We start from the raw sequence: 25104 nt of genomic DNA, 5'->3' as shown, positions 1-25104 counted from the left end.
TCCTGCTGGCTGAACGGTGAACGCACCAGAATTCTTTCACCGGTCCTTGAAAGAAAAATCTATCACCGGCCGCTGCCGCTATGCCGCATGCGCTCAAGGCCAGCATGGCCCGTGCGTCTGGACCAGGCCTCATCGTACGCGTCCCCCAATGGGCCTCCGGGCCCGAGCTGACAAGGACGAGCCGACCTGGTCGCTCCTGCCTTTGGTTGAGCCGCACGCACACTGCGCTCGCGTGTCACGCCGCCGCCAGCCTTCCCGTCCGTCAACGCCAAATTTCCAACCTGCCCTCTCTTTCCGACCCAAACGCGAGGCTCTGAGGCAGAGAGGGAGAGAGAGGGGAGGACAGGTCAAACCAAAGTCAAAGCTACAGAAATGGACGCAGGCCGGGCCGGCGCCCGGAGGCCACGACCCGCCGCTGCCGCGTCGGATCCCCGGCGGGCAGCTGCGGCGCGGGAGGCGATGTTGCGCATGGAGGAGGTCATGCTGGCCCACGCGGGCTCGGCGGGCGAGTTCAGCATGATCATCGAAGCTCCGCTCCCCAACCTCCAGCGCTACCGCCGCAACCCGACGCCTCCTGCGGCCCCGTCGTCGGGCTCTCCCTCGCGGAGGCGCGGCGGGCCTCATGACGCCGGCTCCAGGGACGACGTCCCCACGCGATTGCGGCGCGAGGGAAGCGTGACCGAGGACATCGGCAGCGCTCGGGGGGTACGCGGTGGGGAGGACATGGGCTACGCGGACGACGCGCGCTCGCGGCGCGGCACCTTGGACGCTCGAGCGGCGCGGCCTGCAAGCGCTGGCGGCCCGGAGGAAGAGACGGAGGCGCCGGTGCGGTTGAGAGACCCGCGGAGGGAGAGGGGCCGTGTCAGCGCGCCTCCGGCGAGGATCGTCGAGGTGCAGCCAGACGTTGAGGCGGTCATGGAGGAGGAGACGCCACTCCAGCAGTTGTCGCGCGGAGCGCGGAGTTCGAGCGCGGATAGGCGCGTGGAAGCGGCAGTGGAGGCGGAGGCGATGGCCGCAAGACCATCAAGCCGAGGATCGAGGCGGGAGGGCACTGGCAGTGGGGAGAATGCTATTGTTGCCGAGCCGGCGGTGGAAGTGGAGGCCGATGTGGAGAGTGTCGGGTGGAGTAGCAGCCATGGGAGTGAGGATGGAAGGGAGGAGGCGGTGCCGTTGGCAAAGCCGCTGGAGTCAATAATCACCGGAGGCCGTAGCAGGAGCAACTCACCGGCCATAAGTAATGTCAACGATCATAGCCTTCCTTTGTTTCAGTCGCAGCAATTTCTTGGAATTTACTGTGAACCAATTTGCTCAAACTAGGCTAAACATAATTTCTTTTATATGAACCGGGGCAAATTTCTTCCATGGCAATGCTAGAAGGTAAAGGGGGCATTTAGTTGATAAAGCATACAAACTGCATCAGGAGTTTAAGTGGTAGAGCTCATTTTGTCTGAAAAACATTCCTGTTGAAGTTGCTGCCACCACCCATTTGAAGGTCCATCCTGTCCCAGCAAGATTGGTTGAAAGGGCACGAACTGAAGAGATGATCGCGAGTTTCAAGTGGAGAACACAGCTGTTGCTGTCAGAAACTTGTCAGTTTTTCTTTTCCATAATGCTCATCGCTCTAATTAGGAGCCAAGCAAATCCCTTGAGCTTGAAAGTACACTTAGAAGTCCAGTCCCACTTCATGATCGGTGGGCATTGATCGTCGGTGAAAAGCAGATTATACTGAGAAGCAGACAGAGCAATGTGGTTAGGACCAAGAATCGTCAGAGTTGGAACTGGGCTGAAGGCTGAGAAATCTTCCCTGATGATCTGAAATTCATCAATATTGATGTAGAAATCGTCAGAGTTGTTTGTAACCTGGTGTTTTTGTTTGTCAATAACGTGAACTGTAGTTAGTAGGTTATTTTCATGGCGGTACTGAATTTTGATGTTTCTTTTTGGTATAATTTAAGCTTGTTGTGCTTCATGCTGAATGATAAAAAAGGTAAACGGGTGGAAAACTTTATTTGACTTTTGATTGTCTTTAAGTACTGAACTATTGTCTATTGATGCATGCGCATGATAATCTGATTATCATAATTGAAGGGTGATGTGCTTTTCAGAATTTCAGTTTTCTTTTCTATGAATTGGCCGGCTTATTATATTTGTCCTCGTTTACCTAGTTAGGTCGGAACGGTGTGGACTCTGGTGTAGCAAATCGTGCACAATCAACAGGAAGGTCAAGTTTTGTACCACCTGTTGGGGCTAATGTGAGGCCTGTACAAGCTGTGGAGGTGCCCAATGGGACACCTAGAGAAAGAAGGTAACTGAATATACTTTCTGAAATAATTTGTTTTTCTTGAATTGTAGTGTTGTACTGCCAACACCACTTCTGTTTTTTTTTTCTGAAACAAACCAATATTACCTCTGAAAACATGGGTGCAACTTGCCTAATGCATTTTCTGTTATAATTTGCAAGTTGGTGCCCTGTAACCAAATCCAGAATTGATGCTCTTTGTTTTAGTTAGTTATCCAAAAAGAAAACTAATATCATCCATGTGATTATGGTGATTTCAAATGATTTATGAAATTTTAGTGAGTGTGATGTATGGCACACAAGTATGACCATGGTGGTGGTAGGCAGTTCTAGCACCAAGTAGTAAGATGAAATATTACTTGTACAAAACTGACTTTAGCCCCGTAATAACAAAAAGTTGAACGGCATTTCCAAAATATAAGTGAATCAGACACTTTCTCTATGCTGCATAGGACTTAAACTGCATAGGATCCCTGGTTGATATTAATAAGGACAATTTTGACTTTAAAGGCATTCAGGAAGGCCAGCTATTTCTAGTTTAATAAATGTTACTGTGGCGTGTTGTACAAATGGGTTTTGCACAGGAGAAAACAAAGGAGCTATATTTATCTGTAGTTTACAAAATAAATTGAAAAGAGTTTACAATTTTTATGCTATTCGGTGTTGATTCTGGTACCTTGCAAGTAGAGAGTATAATGTTACGTACTATTTACAAAGTATTATCTGATCCCACCATCTTGTGTATTCCTAATTGGCTAGCAAAATTCCTGTTTACGTATTGCTTTGAAGTTTTCAGCATGAACACACCGTGTGCATTGACATTATATTGCTCTAATCATTACTCTTGATCTAATCATCACACCCACGGCATCTTCTTATTGACTTAAAACGTTTACACAACACTCCTCACCCAAAATACTCTTATGATTGCCGATATTGTCGGAGTAACTTTCACTACTTCTGCAAGATCATCCCCATTCCTAATTAATTTCTATCAAGATATTTTCAGATCAAACCTAATAATTTTACTGAAATATTTTGTAGGACAATCTATCCAGATCCTACTTTTGCGCAGTCCGGTCGATCAAGAGATTCACATGACAGTTCAACACTAACAGAAGAGGTTTGTGCTAAGTTTTTTTTTGTTTTCACCTCATATGTTATGAGGTTGGATGCTTTTTTGCAGAGCTATTAGTTATATAATACGAAGTGTTCATCAAGAATGATGAAGTACCTTAATTCGAATGAGGTCATCTGATTACGGTTGCTTTTCAGGTTGAGATGCTCAAAGATGAGAATGTGAATCTTTTGGAAAAGGTGCGTTATAACTCTTGCATGTTATGAACAATTCGATGAAAATAATGTAAAGGGTAAGTGTCTTATGTATGGCACTAGTTATAACACTCGTGTTTTTTTTTTCAAATTTAGCTTGGACTAGCAGAAGAGAAATTTAGACAATCTGAAGCTCGGACAAGGGAGCTTGAGAAACAGGTAACCTGTGTAGTAATCCTTTGATGTACCATGGAATTACCAAGATGACATTTGCTACTTCTTTACATATATAATTATAAATTGCTAATACGAATAAGGTCAGCGTTTCTCACTTTCAACCTTAAGTGATATGGAAGCATCAGTCCTTGTCCTGTCTTGATTTAGTTTCATCTGGTTCAAGCTTTCTTTTTGGTCACATAGCTGGGTTATTTGGCTTCGTATCACCTGTTAGTAATCCAAACGTGTTAAGAGTAGAAATAGGAAAGCTTAGTATAAGCTGGTTTGTTTTCCGTGTAATAGTCCGTGTCCTAGTCAAATAGAAGCTAGCAGTACTTTGCATCCGGCGGCTTGCATGCCGTGTACGAGTCAAAGACTAAAAGCAATTAGGAAATACGAGTCGTGGTCGATTGTTTGGAGTCGGCTGCTGCACCTATATATATGCATCAGCCTGCGTCGTTTGTAAGCACCAGAAAAACAAGAAAAACAATAAAGAGATTATTACGAGGCACGACACGTGCCTCTGGCCATCTTTGTGTTGCTGCGTTCGGGTGCATGTGTTCTGGTCCCGGTGTTTGCGTAAGCGCCGGTGAGATATCGAGTGCTACAACTAGTTCGTATACGTTGAGCCGAGTTGCACGTACACGACTAGTCGAGCTGCAGGGTGATCGTGTGTTCGATCCTGAGGGCGAAAATCCAACAATTGGTATCTAGAGCAAGGTGTGGAGGCTTCGCCGTCAAGTTGCGTCACGGTGGAGTTGTCGTCGCCGTCAAGTTGTGTCACGGACGACGGAAAATCGAAGAAGAGGATCATGTCGACTTCGAAGGCGAGTGGTGGTGGTGTGACCATCCAGTACCCCATGCTTGATGGTGACAATTATGGGGTGTGGGCTGCGAAGATGAAGATCTTCATGCGTGCGCGTGGAGTTTGGGCAGCGGTGGAAGGTGAAGGCACGGTCGAAGAGACAAAGGACCAAGAGGCTTTCGCCATTATAGCCCAAGGTGTGTCTGATGCCGTTTTCATGTCTATATCGGAGAAAGAGACGGCAAAGGAAGCTTGGCAAGCGCTCAAGGAGATGCATGCTGGAGATGATCGTGTCAAGAAGGCACGTGTTCAAGCTCTAAGGAGGGAGTTCGAGAGGATGAGCATGAAGGCGTCGGAAGGGGTTGGTGGATTTGCGTTAAAACTAACCTCCCTAGTTAATGAGATGCGAGCTCTCGGATCAAAGATGGAAGACATCGCGGTTGTGGAGAAATTACTACGAGCCGTTCCCGACAAGTTTTTACCGATGGTTGGCACCATCGAGCAGTGGGGCGATGTGACGAAGATGTCGGTGATGGAGGTGATCGGGCGGCTAAAGACCTATGAGTTGACATTGAAAGGACGGGAACGTGACCAAGAAGAGGAGCAGTTGATGTTCTCGTGCAATAAGGAGAAAGATAAGCAGAAGTACCGGAAGTTTGACAAATCTAAAGTTCGGTGCTACAATTGTCAGGACTATGGACACTATTCTCGAGAGTGTCCTGATCCGCGGAAGGAGGCAAAGAAGGAGCACCAGATTCTGCAACTAGCTAAAGTGGACGTGGATGACGGCCCAGGGTTGCTTTGATGAAGAAGCTGCGGCAGGAAAAAAAGAGTCGTGTCTTTAGTTTTTTGTTTGTGTTTGAGTCGTTAGTGTGTCTCGACGAGAAGACGAAGGCCAACGTGAAAGATGGATGCGCACCAGTTAAGTTGAGTTCCTGCATGAGAGACTATGTGTTTAGTCTGCATGTAGCACGCTAAGATGTGACGTCGTGGGCTGGTAATCCAGGTGATATGTTGGTTTCAAGTCAACAAGTCGAAAGTTTGGATTAGGGGGTGAATGTTAGTAATCCAAACGTGTTAAGAGTAGAAATAGGAAAGCTTAGTATAAGCCGGTTTGTTTTCCGTGTAATAGTCCGTGTCCTAGTCAAATAGAAGCTAGCAGTACTTTGCATCCGGCGGCTTGCATGCCGTGTACGAGTCAAAGACTAAAAGCAATTAGGAAATACGAGTCGTGGTCGATTGCTTGGAGTCGGCTGCTGCACCTATATATATGCATCAGCCTGCGTTGTTTGTAAGCACCAGAAAAACAAGAAAAACAATAAAGAGATTATTACGAGGCACGACACGTGCCTCTGGCCATCTTTGTGTTGCTGCGTTCGGGTGCGTGTGTTCTGGTCCCGGTGTTTGCGTAAGCGCCGGTGAGATATCGAGTGCTACAACTAGTTCGTATACGTTGAGCCGAGTTGCACGTACACGACTAGTCGAGCTGCAGGGTGATCGTGTGTTCGATCCTGAGGGCGAAAATCCAACATCACCATGAGTCAAGGAGAAATACTGTGACCAATGCAAGTAGATAATGTCGTTATGACGATCACATATTATATTATCCATCACACAATTTGTTAATATGTCCAGGTTGCTAATCTTGGTGATGGATTATCTATGGAAGTTAAGCTTATGAAAAGGTAACCATGAATATAATTTGGGTCCTCTTATGCCGGGGGATTTTCTCTCCTTTTCAAAGTAAAATAAAATTTTGGGTCCTCTTGCATGTTGGCTTGCCTACCACATTTTTTTGACGATTTCCAGTTTGAATGCAGGAGGGAGGAGATGCTAGTGAGAAAGGAGGTACATCTTTGTTTTGATTAGTTAGATATTTCTTGATAACATTATCTGTTTCTTCTACTGTGATGAATGGTGCCCCCAGGATTTGTTTTCGTTTATGTACATGTACATTTTTTCCGAAACGAATATACATGTACCTGCATACACTTAGGTCATAGAAATGCATTCCCTTTGTTAGTCATATTGCCAATCTTTGGCTCCTGGATGTTATGCGTGAAAATGATATTGGTATATGTGTCTTTCTGAAATAAAAACAGCAAGAAATAAGGAAAGCTCTTATATCCAAGAATGATAAAAGCGAGGAAATCACCACTCTTCAACAACAGCTCCAGGTAAAAGTACTAACCTACGATAACAAAAACAGTATCGGTTCAATCATCTCTGCTGAATTGTTATTCTCTTGTCTAGTCTGCAAGTGAAAAGGCTGCAGTTTCTGAGCGGAAACTCAACGAGGCTGAATCTGAAACGAAGGCCTTACGCACAATGACACAGAGGATAATCTTAAGCAAAGAAGAAATGGTTAGTTTCCTTTCCCTTTTAATCCAAAGATGCAACCGGACAGAAAGGTCCATCGTCTTGTGGAAATGCTAATTTAAAATGCATGATGTTTGTAGGAAGAAGTTGTTATGAAGAGATGTTGGCTTGCCCGTTACTGGGGCTTGGCTGTCCAATATGGTAATTCCTTGCTGGGCCCTTACAAAATATTCCTGAACAAGGACTAAGATTCACACAGAGAGCTTTTCTTTATGCAATTAATTCCTAAAGACTTAAATGCTGGTCACATGGCATACATGGACTAAAAATATTACACATCCTATAATACCACCCCTCGTTGTATTCACACAGTTGTGCTCTACTTCCTATGTTTCAAGACTCCCATCAGAAAACAGAAACTTCACTCCCCATTTTTAACTTGCCACTTGATTTCTGCAAGTTCCAATTGATTTCAGGCATCTATCCAGACATCTCTATGTCAAAATATGAATACTGGTCTTCGTTTGCTCCTCTTCCCCTCGAGTATGTGACATCTGCTGGACTGAGAGCTAAGGATGGAGGGAGTAATGATTTGGAAGAAACAGACATGCTTGTTCATGATTTGACTGCCACAGCAGGAGAAGGCAACATAGAAACAATGCTTGCTGTTGATAAGGGACTTAAAGAACTTGCCTTCCTAAAGGTGCTTATGTTTTTTTATCGAAATCTGATCTTCCTCTTATGTTGGCTGTTCTGAATTCTAACACTGTTTGTTTCTAATTATTCAAGGTTGAGGATGCTGTTCTTATTGCTCTTGCCCAACATCATCGTCCTAATGTTGCAGAGCTATCAGATCCAGGTCTGTTTTCTCTTTCCGTAGATTTTCCTATTTGTTATTAACTATGTAAATAACTAAAAATATTTAGAATAAATTTTGCAAAAAAAACTATACTGGGGATTCATTCTGAATTGTTATCCTTATTTCATATTACTTCCTTGCACATCAGAGAGGCTAATGCTTATATTTTTTATTTGCAGATATTAAATCATCCGGTGACGAAAAATTCACTGAGGCATTTGGTACAATCATCTTTATCCTTATTTTCTGCCATCTACGTATAGTTAGCTACATGTGAATGCTGTTCTTTCAGCTTTAGTTAGCTGTTGCACGATGCTATGCTATCCTTTTGCGATGTGGGAATTTTACAAATTTCCTAATTTGATTTTCTGGTTCTGCAGACCTAAGCAAGGAGGAAGAGGAAGATGTGTTGTTCAAGCAGGTACCTCTTGATGTATTTCTCGTTCATAAATATATTGATATATTTCATAATCCAGTGCAAAATAAGTGTGTTCTTCCCTCTATAAAAGATACGCTCGCCATTTCAACATAGATGCCTTTATAGAGTTGGGCACAAGAATTAAGAATGTGAGTGAATGCCCCAATTACCCATCCCTCTTTCCTCACAAGGGAATGAACTTACCTCTTTTTCCTACCAAAAGCAAGGCATGCAAGCACAAGAGGAATTAGTTAGCTATTTTGTATGCACCTGAAGAAGGGAAAAGTAGCAGCACTATAACTAAAATTGCACTGGAAGTATAAAAGGACAAGTATTTTGGTAAAAAAAACTCATAAGTGTCATGCACTGCCAAGTCAGCCGTAGTTAGCACACTCACAATGCATTGTTTCTTAACTCGTCATCCTAGGTGGCGATAGATTTTTAGGGACAACCACCCCAATGAATTGTCTCTTAGGTGCTGTATCTAAGTAGTGTTGCATTCAATTGGTTTAGGGATCGTGTGTACATTACTGAGCTCATGCTCCAACCAACTCATCCAAAAGTCTGAACTATAGGAGAGGGTCGGACATTACACTCCAACACCCCCCCTCGCGTCTATGCTCTTTTGGAGTTATGACATGGGCAGCAGAAGCAGGGGCAGGCCGCAATTATTTATTGCGTTACTGTGTTTTCAACCCCGAACCTCTTGGTTGTAAGTTGTATGCACCTAACCAGTTCACCCATCAGTCCGAACTGATGGAGAGAGGCGGGCAATATATTTCAACACTCCCCCCCCCCTTCATGTCTAGACTATTTTATTCTTTAGACGTGGGATCGATGTAGCCCGCAGAATCTTTTTTTTTAATACTGCGTTGCCAGGGTTTTGAACTCAAGACCTTTTGGCTCTGATACCACGTACGATAGCGTGAAACGTCGTACCTAGTTGGAGGGCGCGCCTTCGTGTTAATATAGGCAGGGGCATATCCCTAGATAAGCACACAAGTTGTTGAGAGAGATTACATCTTGGGGAACAAGAAAGATCTAAGAGAAAGGTAGAGATAAACATGCAGTTACAAGAGAATCCTAGCTACTCTCCTAGCTAACCTCCTGCCAAAGATAACCCTTGTCAACGTGACAACTTGCGTGACATGTATTGTGTTTAACAATACCATACTGAATTCATGCTCCAACCAACTCATCCAAAAGTCTGAACTGATGGAAGAGGGCCGAACATTACACTCCAACATACATCACAATATTGTGGTCTGGTTGTGGAGAGAAGTAAACGAGAGAAACGTAGGGAGATTGTTTGTGGTAGCAGAACGTTTCTTTAGGCTGTTGATTAGACAATGATCCTCAGCAGTGTTTTGATATTCGTATATTGAAGTAAATTGCATATAAGCAGTACTTGATTATAGTGTAAATTATAAGATATATTAGCTAAGGAAACTTCTCAAACTGCTTGTAGTAATTTGGACTCTTCAATTAATTTGTACATCATATAGAAAATATTGCTACTGGAAAGTTGCCATTGCTTGTGAGAATGACAAGTTTGTCCAGTCTCAAATGCCAATGGGATAACCTAATGACATTTATTTTTTCCAAAACTGCCAACTTGTGGCATGGTTCACTATGACAGTATATAGAGGGCCGGACATTTTTTTCTCTCTCTCAGTTTAGATGTGTTTCCTGTTCTTGTCGACCACCAGAGCTTCTGTATTGAGTCTTTAGCTCTTACTCATTGACCTGAAGGTATTAACTGGAAGGATTATTGAGTGACTGTCATCAATTATTTATATATCTTGAATACAGTTAGATCTGTAAGAAAACCCCAACTGGCTGAGTGTTTTTTTGAGCACCTGAGTATGTGTACTGGAAGTTACTTGTCTTTTTGTAACCTTGTTGGAGCTCTGCCATTCATTAAGAGGACAAAGAAAAAACAATGTACAAATGGCCTTCGATTCAACCGTGGGGATGGCAGAAGCTGCCAGAAACTTATTAGTTGCAAATTGGTTCTTGGGCTTCCTCATTTTTTTGTTCTCTATGTTGTTATTTTGTTTGTAAAAGTGACCCTTCACTTGTATTACTCAGGCATGGCTCATGTATTTCTGGAGAAGGGCTAAAACCCATAATGTGGAAGAGGATATCGCGGAGGAGCGACTGCAGATGTGGGTTGATCGACATGGGCAGCAACCAACTTCACATGATGCTGTAGATGGTATGCACTTGACTGCTTATACATTGCCCAGTTAAGCTAATTTTGTTTGGTTTCATTTGCTAACAAAACATGCAAGCTGGCACTAATTATGCTGTTCCTACCTGGATCAAATGTGAACACACGACTTTGCATAATCAAGCCATATATAATTTACAGTGCACATCTCATTATTGTAAAATCATAACCCAAACTTGCCTCGCAACAAGGTTGGGATGCAGAGTAGCAGCGGAATGAACCTTTAGGATAACAAACCTACCCTTCTCTTTAAATTGAACTGTCTTCATCTGGAAGGTTAACCAATTATTAGGTTGTAAATGTTGCATTCAAATTGCTAATTTGGGATCTGACAATCAATTCCATTTGCCGGCCCAGCCATATTGTGAACTTCAACTCCACATAATCCCCCCATCCACATTCTGCTTTTGCCCACTCATGAAACACAATTTTGTTACAGTTGAGCAAGGGATACATGAACTGAGGAAGCTGGGAATCGAACAACTGCTGTGGGAATTCTCCCGCCAGGAGGTAAATGTTGCCGAACGTGAATTGTCCGATGCTGAGGATGATCTGACCTAGGAGAAGTCCTCAACAGGCGACGACCATGAATCACTCCCATTCAGCTGAGTGACACCTCTGTACTATACCAAAACCGCAGGACATAGTAAAGATATTTCTGGTTTTGGTTTGGACTTCCGGGTTTCGGCTCCAGAACAGTTCATTGATTTTATTTTATTTTTGTACATAACCTGCATCCAACAGTGTTACAAAAGCGGCTTGAAAGGATGAAATCATTCATTATACATAGTGATGTACTTTTCATAATCCTAAGAGGTAGCTGAAATAGTCACTGTCTATATAACCATCACAGCTGCTGTCAATTTTGTGTGAATCGAGAGCCTTTTTGCTGTTTATGTTCAATCTGCCGGCTTAGCAGTAAGCTAGCTCTACAATCATGCGACTAGCGTGCGACAGTTTGGGAGGTCTATGCGACTTTCTTTCGGCTGGAATTTTAATTGGTTTATTATTCCATCCATGCCGTGTTTTGGCAATGTGATGCTCTTTTCATTTGTTCTGGAAGTTGGATCGATCAACATATCTTTAAGCTCGAGAACCATTTTAGTAATTTCAACAGGAGCGGAGCCAGATTTGGACATGAGGGGGCGGAGCAGACCATAATCCTACACGAGACAAACTATAACGATATATTAATTCTCAATATACCGTATTGTATATTTTTTGGCAAATGCAAAAAAATATCCCCTCCGTTTCATAACGGTGTATAGATTTTCTTGAAAATTCAAACTTTGCAAACTTTGATTGAATTCACAGATAAAACTATTTATATCTACAATACCAAATATATAAAATATGAAACTACATCTTATGATGAATCTAATGACATATGTTTGGCATTCTAGATGTAAATGTTTTTCTCTATAAATTTGATCAAAGTTTATGAAGTTTGACTATTCAAAAAGTCTATATGCACTACATTATGGAACGGAGGGAGTATTGATTTTGTTACGCTTAGATTTAGGTGTAATGCATTATAAAAATTTATGCATGTGTGATAGTTAATACTAGTGTGTTGTAATTAGGCAAAACAATACCATTACAAACTTAATGATTTTTATCAAGTTCATAGAAATAAGTATCAACATCTAGAATCTGAAATCACTACATACTTTCATGTAATATCATTTTGTATTGTTGATATAGATAAAAAATATAAACACGGTCAAAGTTTATGAGTTTAACTTTCAGGAAGACAAATGTACATTATATTATGGGCCAGGGCCACAGGGGGGGTACTAACTACAAATGGTACCTTGTGTATTCCTCCTTAAAGCGTTGCCAAGATTTAAATGGCATCCCGCATAACATAGCATTAAGTTTAAATTAAGAGAAATCCGACGGAAAAATTACAACTAACCTAAGATATTTTGGAAGCGGGACGGATCGGGTGCTGCTCTACATCCCTAGGGTAAACAGGTCATAATCGCACACGAGACATAATATAACGATGTATTAAGTCTATATATGTCATTTTTTTGGCAATGCAAAAGAAACAACATTGTTGTTAGCTTAAATTTGGCTCTACAATCGTCGGTTTCATTGAATGGGTTGATTTTCTATTTGAAACTAAGGCAAAAGATATGCCTTTTTCATTAATTAAGAAGAAGAAGACTATTGACCGGTTTATTATCAAAATCAGGCAAATAATGATACAAATAAGGTTGAGCCCACTCAAGGGTCGCTTAAGTCAATGATGCAATGAACACAACAAGAATACACAAATTGAGCATGCACAAAGCAATGTGTGTGTGTGTGGGGGGGGGGGGGTGCTCTGCCAAAATAGCTAGCCTCCCACCACTTCCGGAGAGAAGAAGTGACAACTAGATGGGAGGAGCAGATCCGGGACACTCCCGTGGAGATACAAGCCTACTCTCCACAAGACCACGAAATGCGATGATTGAAATTGTTGGAAATATGCCCTATAGGCAATAATATTTGTATTATTTATTTTGATGTTATTAATTAAGAGTTTCTATTCTATGCTATAACTGCTATGATTTTGGAATATGCGTTTCATAGGAAAACTCATAAGCATGTGTACAATGATAAACGGTAAAATATGATTTCTAATCTTGCCTTTAGGATTAGCTCAAGTGCTGTGTGACGATTATGTTTTCCCGGTCATGGGAATTTGGTTAAGTGTAATGATCATGCCAAACAACATTGAGAGTATATGATGTTAGTAGAACATTCATATTGAATTAACCCAACTTGTTCGTTATACTTTGAGATATTATCATCACAAGTCTATAGATGTAACATGGAGAGTTAATGTATTCTTTAGTTCCTTAAACCATGAGAGTTTCTAGTCACTTCATACGAAATGATAGACTTTGAGGTTGCTCCAACATCGTATGTAACACGATGATCATAACGACAAATTCCAGGTTCATTGGAAAGTGAGTGGAATTTGCTCCTCCGACGATGGCGAGATATTCTTAGAGCCCTGTAGGTGTGACGACATCCATCATAAGTCACGGGGATGTCGGAACATGTCTATGATAAAGAAGAAGAAAACCAGTAATGAGGAGACCGGTATAATGAGCATGAGAATGACTCAAGTGGATACTGATATTTATCACCTTAGGTTTTGTAAAGTGTCGTGAATGAAAGAGAATAGCATATGATAACCAAAGGTTCACTCAGATATAATTTATGTGTTCACAGGGGTCAATATGGATGTCTACGGTTCCGCTATTGATCATTGAATAAAAGGCAGTTTTGTTCATCTCCACGAGAGAAACTAAAAGCGTTTTGGGGTTACCAAAAGAGTTTCAGGGAATACCATGTAATTCTGGTGAAAGGATCGATATGGTTGACTAGAAGGGGGGTGTGAATAGGCAACTACCAATTTTAAGCTTTTAATACAAATTAGGGTTAGCAACAAAAAGGTTGTCTAGATGTGCAACTATATAAACAACCTATATGGTGCTACCTAACATCAAGTAAGAAAGCAAAGGATACAACACAATAATAGCTTGCACAAAGTAAAGGTGAGAAGTAACCACAAGTGGAGTAGGTGGAGACAAGGATGTGTTATCGAAGTTCCTTCCCTTTGAGGGGAAGTACGTCTCCGTTGGAGCGGTGTGGAGACACAATGCTCCCCAAAAAGCCACTAAGGCCATCATATTCTCCTCACGCCCTCGCACAATGCAAGATGCCATGATTACACTAGTGATGCCCTTGAAGGCAGCAACCGGACCTTTACAAACAAGGTTGGGCAATCTCCACAACTTAATTGGAGGCCCCGAACACCACTACGGAGCTTCACCACAATGGATTGTGGCTTTGAAGTGAGCTCTTCCATCTAGGGTGCTCAAACACCCAAGAGTACCAAAATCCACACAAGAAAGTATGGGGGAATCAATTTTCCTTTGGTGGGAGTGTAAATCTAGGTCTCCTCATTCAATCCCTAGCAAATCAATAAATTTGAGTGGCTAGAGAAAGAGATCGGGCAAGAAACCATGTAGGGCATTAATGGAGGAGAGAGAGAGAGAGGTAAGAGGTAAGTGAGAGGAGGAAGAACCACCCACTTATATAGGTGGCCATAAATCCAACCGTTGTTGTAGTTTTTACACTGCAACGGTACAACCGCTAGAACCGTCGTACAACCAAGATTCACGGGATACCCTGCAGAAAAGCACTAAGTGGTACAACTACCTTGTGAGACGGTAGTACCGGAACTACCGGTACACCACCGCCCAACAACCGGACCAACACCAAAGTCAGGGTACCCCGACTCCGGTGGTAGAGCGGTGCTAGGCCCGGTTGAACTGGTGACACAGGTACTCGGTGGCGGCTAAGTCATGAGTGGTACAACCACTCTAGACACCGGTAGTACCAGTTATACAGGAATTACCGGGCCACCACCACCCAAGAACTGCCACTAGAACAAAGACGGGGACACCTTGGTACTAGGGTCAGTACAACCGCCATGTCACCCCTCCAGGGAAACGGTCAAGGATCGGGCGGTACAACCACTTGAGACCTTCCTGAAGGGTGCAACCCCTCAGGTATCACCCCCAGGGCGGTAGTTATGCCAGAAGTACTGTTCAAGCAGGTACAACCGCTCCGGCTGGCGGTACAACCACTTGCTGTTAAAAACACAACACTAGTAAATTTATGAGACACTCTCTCCTCGAACGGAAGGGATAGGTGGGTGCAATATGAGTATGTACATGCATTGCTTCATCCATTACCTCCCGATGTGAATTCCCTCTTATAGTACGGGTTTCCTACGACCAAATAAACAAACGGGTCAGAAACTCCATCATCGAACTTTTCTATCCAGAGGGAAGGCCTAACCTTCTTGTGCCATGAATACAACCTGAAAGCGTATGCACATGATTAGTCCGCAAATCATGTTGTCGTTAACATCAAAACATTTAGGGGAGAAGATGCCCTTACAATCCCCCTTTTTGGTGGTTGTAGCAATTTTGGTTGATTGAATCGTTGAAACTTTTTTCAAATAGGAATGGAGGCTGGGTAGAGAAAGTTAACTGCCCTCCTCTCGAGCCAGAGAACTATGTCAAGGACGACAATCTAGGATTCCATGATGATCCTAATATGTCGATTATTTTTTAGGTGGGTTCTTCTTTCAAGTGAGCATTGATGGCTTTGAGGTTACCCTCATAGCCGACTACCCTAGGATACCACCTTCCTCGTCCAAGGGTAAAAATAAAACCTCTTCCTGAAAATGTGCCCACCTGCTAGGGCCGCAAATCCTACCCCAATAGGTCGTCACTCCATGCGCCGAACACCTGCTAACACAGGGCATGTCGAGGCTGTGCCCAACAACGGTCGGGCCTCTAAACAGGGAGCATTAACAGGAGCTACTTCATCCGCTCCCCCTGCCAAGAGGTAATGAATTTACATTCATGATTGTAAACATTGTTTTTCCGATTAATGGTAGGTATTTACACCTGCTGCCACATTTCACAGGAACCGAACACAACCACCCTCATCCGAAAATGTTGAGAGGGTTGAAGGTAGTCATCCCAAGCCAAGACGTCTTGCAACGGCAGGAGGTAATACAAAAGGTCCCTTCTGCAAACCATCTTCCCCGAGGACTCTGACAAGGTCTTGGTTACTAATTCTGAGGTTGAGAGCATAATGAACCATTGTCGCCGGAAAGAATAGCTGCGCCACCCTAAATTTTCCGAACATGAGTTTAATGCCTTGAGTTCAGTGGATGCGCACCTCGGAGCTGCCCGAGCAGGACTTGATGGAGTCTCCAACCGTATGTCAACAAGTCTTAAGGTATATATTTAGATTTTGACAATCATGTACAAATATCAAGCCAGTAGCCCCCGAGCCTTAATTGGTTGATATAACTAAACTAAGGGTCTAAATAACCTTGTTGACACATGTGTCAGGCCGTGAGGGATGAAAATAAAAAGTTGTCTGAAGACCTTGACATGCACCGAACACAACTCAAGGCTGCGAAGGCCGAACTAGAGGAAGTAAAAAAGTTCACGAGGGAAGCACATGGTGAGAAACTACTTTCAAAAGCTCACAATTGCACGGTTACCTTTATTAATGAGACTTTACTTTATAGCAACCGAGTCCATAGGTCAGTTGCGAAAAGATCTGGAAGCGACCAAAGAGTCGCAAAGATATGCCGAATCGCAGGAGCTGCGGGTCATTATTCCGGGGTATTGACGAAAACAAAAGAATTGAGGTGGAAAAAGAAGAACAAATAAGCCAAATTGAGAGTTTAAAGACTCGGCTGGCACACGCCACCGAAGAGAACAAAAGATTAAAGGGTGGCATGTTCGGTAATTAATATTCTGAACTTTTAAGTATGTGAGTGTATGGTCTTAAATTGAAAAATATACCACTTTTCTTTATAGCACTCCTAACTATGCGACCCGAAGAGGAAGCCAACCCATTTGGTGGTAACCTTCTAAAGGAATTGTCCATAGTACATGAACGAGCGTGAAAGGCAATGAAGACCATGCTGAAGGCACTATGGACGACCGAGAAGCATGCGGAAGGGATGGACGAACTAGTTGATCGTTTCAAACGGGCTCGACGCCGGTTTGAATTATGGAAAACATCAACCTGCCAGGAAGGTGCTCGGGAGGCATGGGCAATGGTGAAGACTAGGTTCACTAAGATTGAACCCGAACAACTCGCGCAAGTTGGGCCGGTAGGGCCCGATGGTCAGGAGGCACCTCTCTACTTGGTTTACGATCAAGTGATACATGTTGCATGCCTTCCGCAACAAGATTGTCGCCTGGATGCGATAATTGATAACCTAGATCAGTGGCCAAATGTGTGATTTTATGTAACTAACTAGATCACTTTGTCCTCCATCCGATTTGTAAACACTGTCTTAACCGGCCATCCACTTGTACCTCCTTTGATAATAATCAGGGAGTGTTCCGTACTATGTAACGTGTAATAATAGGAAAACAGTTCAGAGAGCGAGGCAATCCGATCATATGCTGCTAACAGACAGATCTTGATCATGGAGATATGTTATATTACTTTCATTGTGGAAGAAACATCTTCCCAAGAAAATAGTTCCTTTATGGGTTCCTTTCTTCAAGATTCTAAGCTAAAGTAGACATAATAACCGAATATCTGCTCTATGCGGATGATGGTTATGTTGGGAAATTTAACCCTTGGTGACTATCACCTAATTATTTCCACTTCCCTTATGCCTGACCAATTATATCCTTAAGAACCCTAGCTTTCAGCTTCCCCCGTCTGAGGTACGTATCTAGATAACCCGGTCGTAACAATCGCAGAGGTGCTCCCTTTATCCTCTAGCCAAACAAGTGGGAAGGTAGAGGATAAACACAGGAGACATGCAACCCAGCTTGGCAAAATCTTAAGTCAAACCAGTGCATATAACGACTTAAGTATAGGAAGGATAAACACATCATAAAATAGATGCACATGTGTACGTTGATCAACTTGTACTAGGAAGCCCCCAGGTGTCTCCGGAAAATACATTTCGTGGACATAGTTTGGTTTATCCAAACATAACCTGGGACATGTTAATCAACCATAAAGAGGGAAAAAGTGTAGATGAAAAATTGAAAATAGAAAAGAAAACTAATTCAGTGTGACTACACCAGTCTAGTTGTAGAAAGACCGATGACGAGCCGCATTCCATGGGTTTGGTTCAAGGCGATTATCTGACGCGCTACAGAGACGATAAACCCCTCCTGCAAGCACTTCATCAATTATGAAAGGGCCCTCCCATTTGAGTGCAAGTTTATTCTTCTTATTCTCCGGGAGCCATAGCACAAGATCGCCCACATTATAAGTTTTCTCCCAAACTTCCCTGCTCTGGTAGCGCCAAGCCCGCCGTTGATAAAAGGTGGAACGTGCCAGAGCTATATCGTGTTCTTCTTCCAATGCGTCCAACTCATCCCCCCAATCCAACTCGACATCTTTTCCCTCGTACATGTGCACTCAAGGTGCATCATGGATGATATTGCAGGAGAGGACTCTTCCACCCCGTAAAACATGGAAAATGGCGTATAACCCGTTGATAGATTCGGGGTGGTGCGCAAGCCCCACAGTACGGAGTCAAGATCCTCTACCCAGTGGTGATCAGACTCTGTGAGACTTCGGACCAAACGTGGTTTGATTCCGCTCATAATGAGGCCATTGGCTTGTTTGACCTGTCCATTGGTTTGTGGGTGATACACATAAGCGTAGTCGAGCTTGATGCCCAGATTAGCGCACCCATCCTTCACTTTCTAAGCTGTGAAATTGGATCCATTGTTCGTTATTATACTATGAGGGACACCACAACGGTGAACCACTCCGGATATAAAATCGATGACCGGTCCGGACTTGGCAGAAGTTACCGATTTGGCTTCAATCCATTTAGTGAATTTATCGACCATAACCAGTAAACATTTCTTTTTCTTGGACCCCCTTTAAGTGTCCGACCATGTTCAACCCCCAGACTGCAAAAGGCTAAGTGAACGGTATCGTCCGAAGAGCCGTCGCGGGCATGTGGCTTTGGTTTGCAAAAAACTAACATCCAACACATTGTTGGAAAAGTGTGTGGGCGTACAGGTGAGCTGTGGGCCAAAAGAAGCCAGCCCGAAAAGCCTTGCTTACCAAGGCCCTTGCCGCTGCGTGTGGACCCCCCATGCCTGCATGTATTTCAGCCAAGAGCTATTTACCCTCTTCTTCTGATATGCACCGCTGGAGGACTCTGATAGTACTTTTTCTATACAACTCTCCCTCATGGACCTTGTAAGACTTAGATCGCCAAACTATTCATCTTGCCTCTATTTGGTCATCAGGGAGCTCCTAGCAAAAAAGATAAGCTAGGAAAGGTTCGGTCCATGGCGCGATTACTGCCATGATTTTGTGAGCCGAAAGTGTTTCCTCCAGTGTTGAATCGTCGATAATTTGATCATCGGGCTCAACTATAGGGGGAGTGACCTCTTCATTTCCCTTGACTCCAGTGTTTTCGTTTTCGTCCTGCCATACCATAGAAGGCTTGAAGAGCCATTCCAGAAAGGTATTTTTGGGGACGGGGTTGCGTTTGGCGCCCATACGAGCAAGAACATTGGCAACTTGATTGTTGTGTCTGGAGAAATGGTGGAATTCAAGTCCCTCGAACCGAGTTGATGTCGTAAGGACAACGTTCTTATCAGCTACCGGTTTTGGATTCTTGGCGTCAAATTCACCGTTGATTTGGGAGATTGCGAGGTTAGCCCCCCCCCCCCCGCACCTCAAGACATTGTATGCCCATGGAGGTTGCCATCCGCAAACCATGCAACAGAGCCTCGTATTCGGCCGCATTATTGGAATCGATGTACATGATTTGTAACACATACCGGATGTTGTCGCCGGTGAGGGATGTAAGTATGACTCCAGCCCCCAGACCCGCGAGCGTCTTCGAGCCGTCAAAGTACATCGTCCAATGGGAATATGTAATATACTCTTTAGGGAGTTCGGCTTCTGTCCATTCGGCTAGAAAATCAACCAACACATGGGATTTAATAGCTCGGTGTGGCTTGTACGCGATTGAAAAAGTTAAGAGCTCAATGGCCCATTTGGCTATGTGGCCAGTTGCATCCTTTTTATTGTTATATCATTCAATGGTACTTCATATGCTACTGTGAACGAACACTCTTGAAAGTAGTATCTTGCGAGATGCCATAAAAACTGTGTAGGGTATCTTCTGGTAGTGCGGATAGCGAGATTTGCATGGGGTGAGTACTTTGGTAGTAGACCGGTTTCTGTATCCGGAGCTTGTGGCCTGCCGCCTCTCATTCGACCATGAGGACTGCACTAACGACTTGGTTGGTGGCCGATATGTATAGTAGGATTGGCTCTCCCGTAGTGGGTGCTGGCAGTATGGGATTACTGGCCAATAATGTTTTAATTTCTTCCAGAGCTGCTATTGCCTCCTGGGTCCACTCAAAGTTTTTTGTTTATTTGACCAGTGTGTAGAGTGGTAGTGCCTTTTCGCCAAGGCAAGAGATGAAGCGGATTTAAATCTGCCATGCATCCCGCTAGTTTTTGCATGTCTTTTAACTCCGTCGGGATTGCTAGCTGCGGTAAAGCTCGGATTTTAGCCGGATTGGCCTCTATTCCTCTATGGGAGAAGATAAACCCGAGCAGTTTACCCGCGGGAGCGCCAAAGACACATTTTTTGGATTCAACCATATGGTGTATTCTCGGATATTGTCGAAGGTTTGTCGAAGTCCATCAACCAGCCGACCGACATGTTTAGTTTTAATGACCACGTCGTCCATGTATGCTTCTACTGTCTTGCTAGTTTTCTTTTCTAAGCATGTCCGAATCATGTGATGATATGTAGCGCTAGCATTTTTTAACCCAAGGGGCATTGTGTTGAAGTGGAATGGCCCATAGGGAGTGATAAAAGCAGTTGCAGCCTGGTCGGATTCCTTCATCTTTATTTGATAGTATCCGGAGTAGGCGTCGAGGAAGCATAGTGAGTCATGTACGGTGGTGGTGTCAATGATTTGGTCTATGCGGGGTAAGGGAAAGGGATCCTTAGGGCATGCTTTATTTAGGTCTTTGAAATTGACACATAGCCGCTAGAATTTATCCTTCTTTGGAACCATGACCAAATTTTCCAACCACTCGGGGTGTTTGATATCTCGGATGAATCTGGCTTTGAGAAATTTTGCTAGTTTGGTACCCATGTCCCGATGCTTGGGTTCGAAGAAGTGACATAACGTCTATTTGAAGGGCTTAAAACCGCCAATTATGTTCAAGCTATGCTCGGCGAGTCTTCGTGAAATTCCTGGCATGTCTGAAGGGTGCCAGGTGAATATATCCTAGTTCTCTTGTAAGAATGTGCGCAATGCTTCATTGACCACAGGGTCCAGCTGTGCTCTGATGGACGCTATTTTATTGGGATCTGTGGGATGCACTTGAATTTGACAATTTCATGAGCGGGCTTAAAGGATGTGGACTTGGGCCTCTTGGTGAGGGTTACATCATCCTTATCAACCACCGATCACAATTTGTTAGTTCCTCAGCCTCAAGTGCTCTGGGAAGTGCCTCGAGGGCAAGCGCAACAGTTTTGTTTTTGGCCCACAGAGCTCTGTCTAGGTCGCTTATGAGGGTAATGACGCCGTTGGGCCCATGCATTTTTAGTTTCATGTACCCATAATGCGGTATGGCTTGAAATCTGGTGAAGGCCTCCCGTCCCAAAAGAGTGTGATAACCGCTTTTAAAGGGTACAATACGAAAGATGTGATATTCGGACCTATAGTTCTCATAGGTGCCGAATACCACATCGAGATAGACTTGGCCCGTGCATCACGCTTCTCTTCCACGGATAATTCCTCAAAAGGTTGTGTTGCTTTGTTCCATGCCAGATCTGTCAAATTGCATTTTATCCAAGGTATCATTGTAGATGAGGTTTAAGCCACTGCCACCGTCCATTAGTACTTTGGACAGTTTAAAACCGTCTACAATGGGGTTGAGTACTAGAGCGGCATGTGTTCGGTTAGAACGAATTCCCGGCTGGTCCTCTTCGGCAAAGGTTATGGGTGTATTTGTCCAAGAGTTTGTTGCTGCCACATGGAATACATGGTCGATTTCTGGAAGAGCTCTTTTCCTCTGATTAGTTGAGGAGAAAGTCTCATAAATTATGAGTATGTCAACGTTGCCGTCTGGCAGTTTGGATGGACACTTTTGAGATGATTGGACCCCGAGGATAGCCTCTCCGCTTTTGGCTACCTGCCTGACGATCGAACATGCTCGAAGGCAATGGGATGAGCCAATGTTGGGTAACGCGGAGTGTATAGGGCTTGGATTCTCCAACATTTTGTCAAGGACAGTTCAATATCCATCAAGGGGCTTGTTCCTCTTCCCAGCGGGCCCGTGATCGATTGACCTTTGTTGGGGCGTATGCTTCCTCCAAGCTCCTCTAGGTTGCTTTGTGTGGATTGATTCCACTTGCATTTGTTCAGATTGCCAGGTGCTTTCCATTGCGCAGTATTTGCATATCAATGTAGATAGCTCGGCGAAGCTGTGTATGTGGCGACGAGCGAGGCTGTTGAGGATTCCCTCATCGTGGCAGTTATGCTGAAATATTTCCGTAATTTCCTAGCCGCTATAGTGTGATATCTGGTTTATTGTGAGGAGGAATCTAGCCCAAAAGTGTCAGACTGTCTCTCCTAGCTTTTGCCGACCGTAATGTAGGTCTTGTATGTTAGGCTTTTCTGATGCATTTAGAGATCATATGAACTGGGAGGTGGGTGGGAAAAAACTCGGTGTCCTAATTGGACACAAATCTTTTATTCTGTCGATTGCATGTGATGCCATCAAGGAGCTCAGTGTCCTAGGCTCAAGGACTTACCAGCTGGCCGGATATGACCGCTCACACTCCGGATTAAGTCTGGGGCATAGCTCGGATGCCGAAATACCGGGGAAATCTGTATTACTAGATACTGAAATACAGATGGTTTTAAGCTATGATGGTTGAGAAGGCGAATCTTCCGTTGGTTTCTCAATAGTGGCAATCAAGTGCGTGATAGGTGGGGCGTGGATTTACCTCTTGTCAGGTTTATCCCGATCTGATCGTAGACTAGCTGTTGGTCATGGGACACTCCCATGGCCTGAAGTTGACCAAACAACTCATTTAATTCTGTAACATCCGAGGCGTCCATGTTTTCGGAGTTCATGGGGTCAACACGTAGTGCCGCTAATATCAGGATACTCAGAGTCGCACCAGAGTAACATTCACTCGAATATGATCCGTGTATTTCATTTGATTTGGGCCTTGGAGCCGGAGAGAGGGCGTAAATCGTCTCGAGGGAGAGGTCTATCCCTTCCGATGTTGAGGCATCTGGGGCCGAAGGCTTTGTGAGGATAAGATCCCCCCGGGAGTCAGTGATGAACTCTAAGTTCCCGGACCTGATCTCTTGACTGGGGGCTAGGTTTTTGATCCGGCCTAAAGCGACCAGACAGATTAGCATGCAACACGATGCTACCGAACACAAAGATCTGTGTGGCACCCCGGCTCACAGGAAACCGGAACGCCCCGTATTCCAGCCCAAGGACAAGTCTTCTGGAACACGGCACCGTTGGCATAGAACAAATCAGCTCTTTATTACTATGGAAAAGATTACAAGGGTTCTTAGATTACATCGCCTTGGCGATACTACATCTGCCTACGGTAATTCCTACACTAGTAGCGGAACAACAACGGATATGATGAACTCCACTCCACGGGGACTCTGGCTGGAACGCGCATCCTAGCTCGCAACTCGGAATCCTCGACAAGCAAGAAATCATGGCATGACCTGCAAACTGGCATGACACGCCAGATGAGTACTTTGAATGTACTCGCAAGCTCACAACAAACATCAGCATTAAGGCAAGACAACATCCTAGCAATCAAGATTAGATAAAGATTTATTATCACTAAAGGGGTAGTTGAAAAATAACTCTACCACGCTACTCTCACCATACTCTGGTGATACCAACTCTTGTGATCTTACCCAGAACTTTCAGTGGATATCCTTAAGACGGATACCGAGATTTGGCATGCTGCCTGATGTCCCACAAGCGTATGGGATCACAGCACTTTTCGAGGGTAGAGTATTCAACCCAAATTTATTGATTCGACTCAAGGGGAAGCAAAAGAATATTCTCAAGTATTTGCAGTTGAGTTGTCAATTCAACCACACCTGAAAGATTAGTGTCTGCAAGCAAAGTATCAGTAGAAGGGTAGTATGATAGCAACGGTGCCAGAAAAAGCCTTGGTTGACGGGATGTTAGTACCGCTTACCTAGCCTCGGCAATGACGCCAACAAAGTCTTGCAACAAGTAACAACGGGGTAGCAAGGAATAGTAGTAGAAGCAACAACAAAGTAACAAGTAACAGCAGTAGTGACAGCAGCAGCAAAGTGACAACAGTAGCAATAGTAGCAGCAAAGTGGCCCAATCCCTCTTGTAGCAAGGGACAAGCCTAGGCAAAGTAACGTAGCGAGGACCAGTAGTAAAAGACTCGTAGGCAGTGGATCGGTGATGGTCGAGTGTGACTGTGACAGCCCGAGACCGACGCCCCAGAAGATTCCTCCTTTATTCCGTTTTCGTCGTGTGGTTATTTTAATTTGTTGCATCATCATCGCATCATGCGCATCATCAGCATTGCATCGGCATACCCTTGCCGCCCGTTTTCAAAACTTGCATCCGTTGTTAGTTGCCGGTTCGTGTTGTTGTCCGTTTTGAGCCCGACCGCACATGCACGCGCCCACGGCATCGTTAAAACCCTGTTTTAAAAGTGTGTTGAAAACTTTCTATGATCGGGGTGAAACTTGGCATGCGGTTGTGATTAGTTATAGCTAGGCTGCCTGTCGAATTTCGTCGCGATCGGAGTTCGTCTGGTACCCGAACGATCGACCGTAGCGGCACCATATTCGGTCTACCGTCGGACGTTTGTCGGTGTTTTAAAAATTACGTTACTGGGTGCCCACTTCCCTCTCATCTTAGCCAACACCCCTCTGCACGGCCTAAACCTAAACCACCTAACCCTAGGACCGTTCCGGAGCGTCCGATCTCAATCGGAAGGTCCGAAAACGCCCGAAACCGCTAAACCTAGCCTGTTTGTCTATATATATGAGACTCCCCTCTCTCCTCCTCGTTTTCTATGCCC

The 25104-nt window shown here is 44.2% G+C and overlaps 1 protein-coding gene across 1 annotated transcript; it reads left to right on the top strand.

Annotated features, from left to right (window-relative positions):
- Positions 1 to 325: 325 nt before the first annotated feature.
- Positions 326 to 11228, top strand: LOC123448090 (coiled-coil domain-containing protein SCD2-like). Its single transcript, XM_045124859.1, has 16 exons — positions 326 to 1234; positions 2170 to 2305; positions 3344 to 3422; positions 3575 to 3616; positions 3728 to 3790; positions 6228 to 6277; positions 6413 to 6440; positions 6695 to 6769; positions 6846 to 6956; positions 7052 to 7112; positions 7388 to 7614; positions 7701 to 7770; positions 7950 to 7991; positions 8151 to 8191; positions 10280 to 10406; positions 10861 to 11228. Exons 1-16 carry the CDS (start codon positions 373 to 375, stop codon positions 10980 to 10982), a joined length of 2136 nt encoding a protein of 711 aa, XP_044980794.1. The 5' UTR covers positions 326 to 372; the 3' UTR covers positions 10983 to 11228.
- Positions 11229 to 25104: the final 13876 nt, after the last annotated feature.

The sequence above is a fragment of the Hordeum vulgare genome, chromosome 4H (assembly GCF_904849725.1).
Source record: "Hordeum vulgare subsp. vulgare chromosome 4H, MorexV3_pseudomolecules_assembly, whole genome shotgun sequence".
NCBI lineage: Eukaryota > Viridiplantae > Streptophyta > Magnoliopsida > Poales > Poaceae > Hordeum > Hordeum vulgare.
The sequence above is the reverse complement of the archived record's forward strand: the minus strand, read 5'-3'. Positions and strand labels throughout refer to the sequence as shown.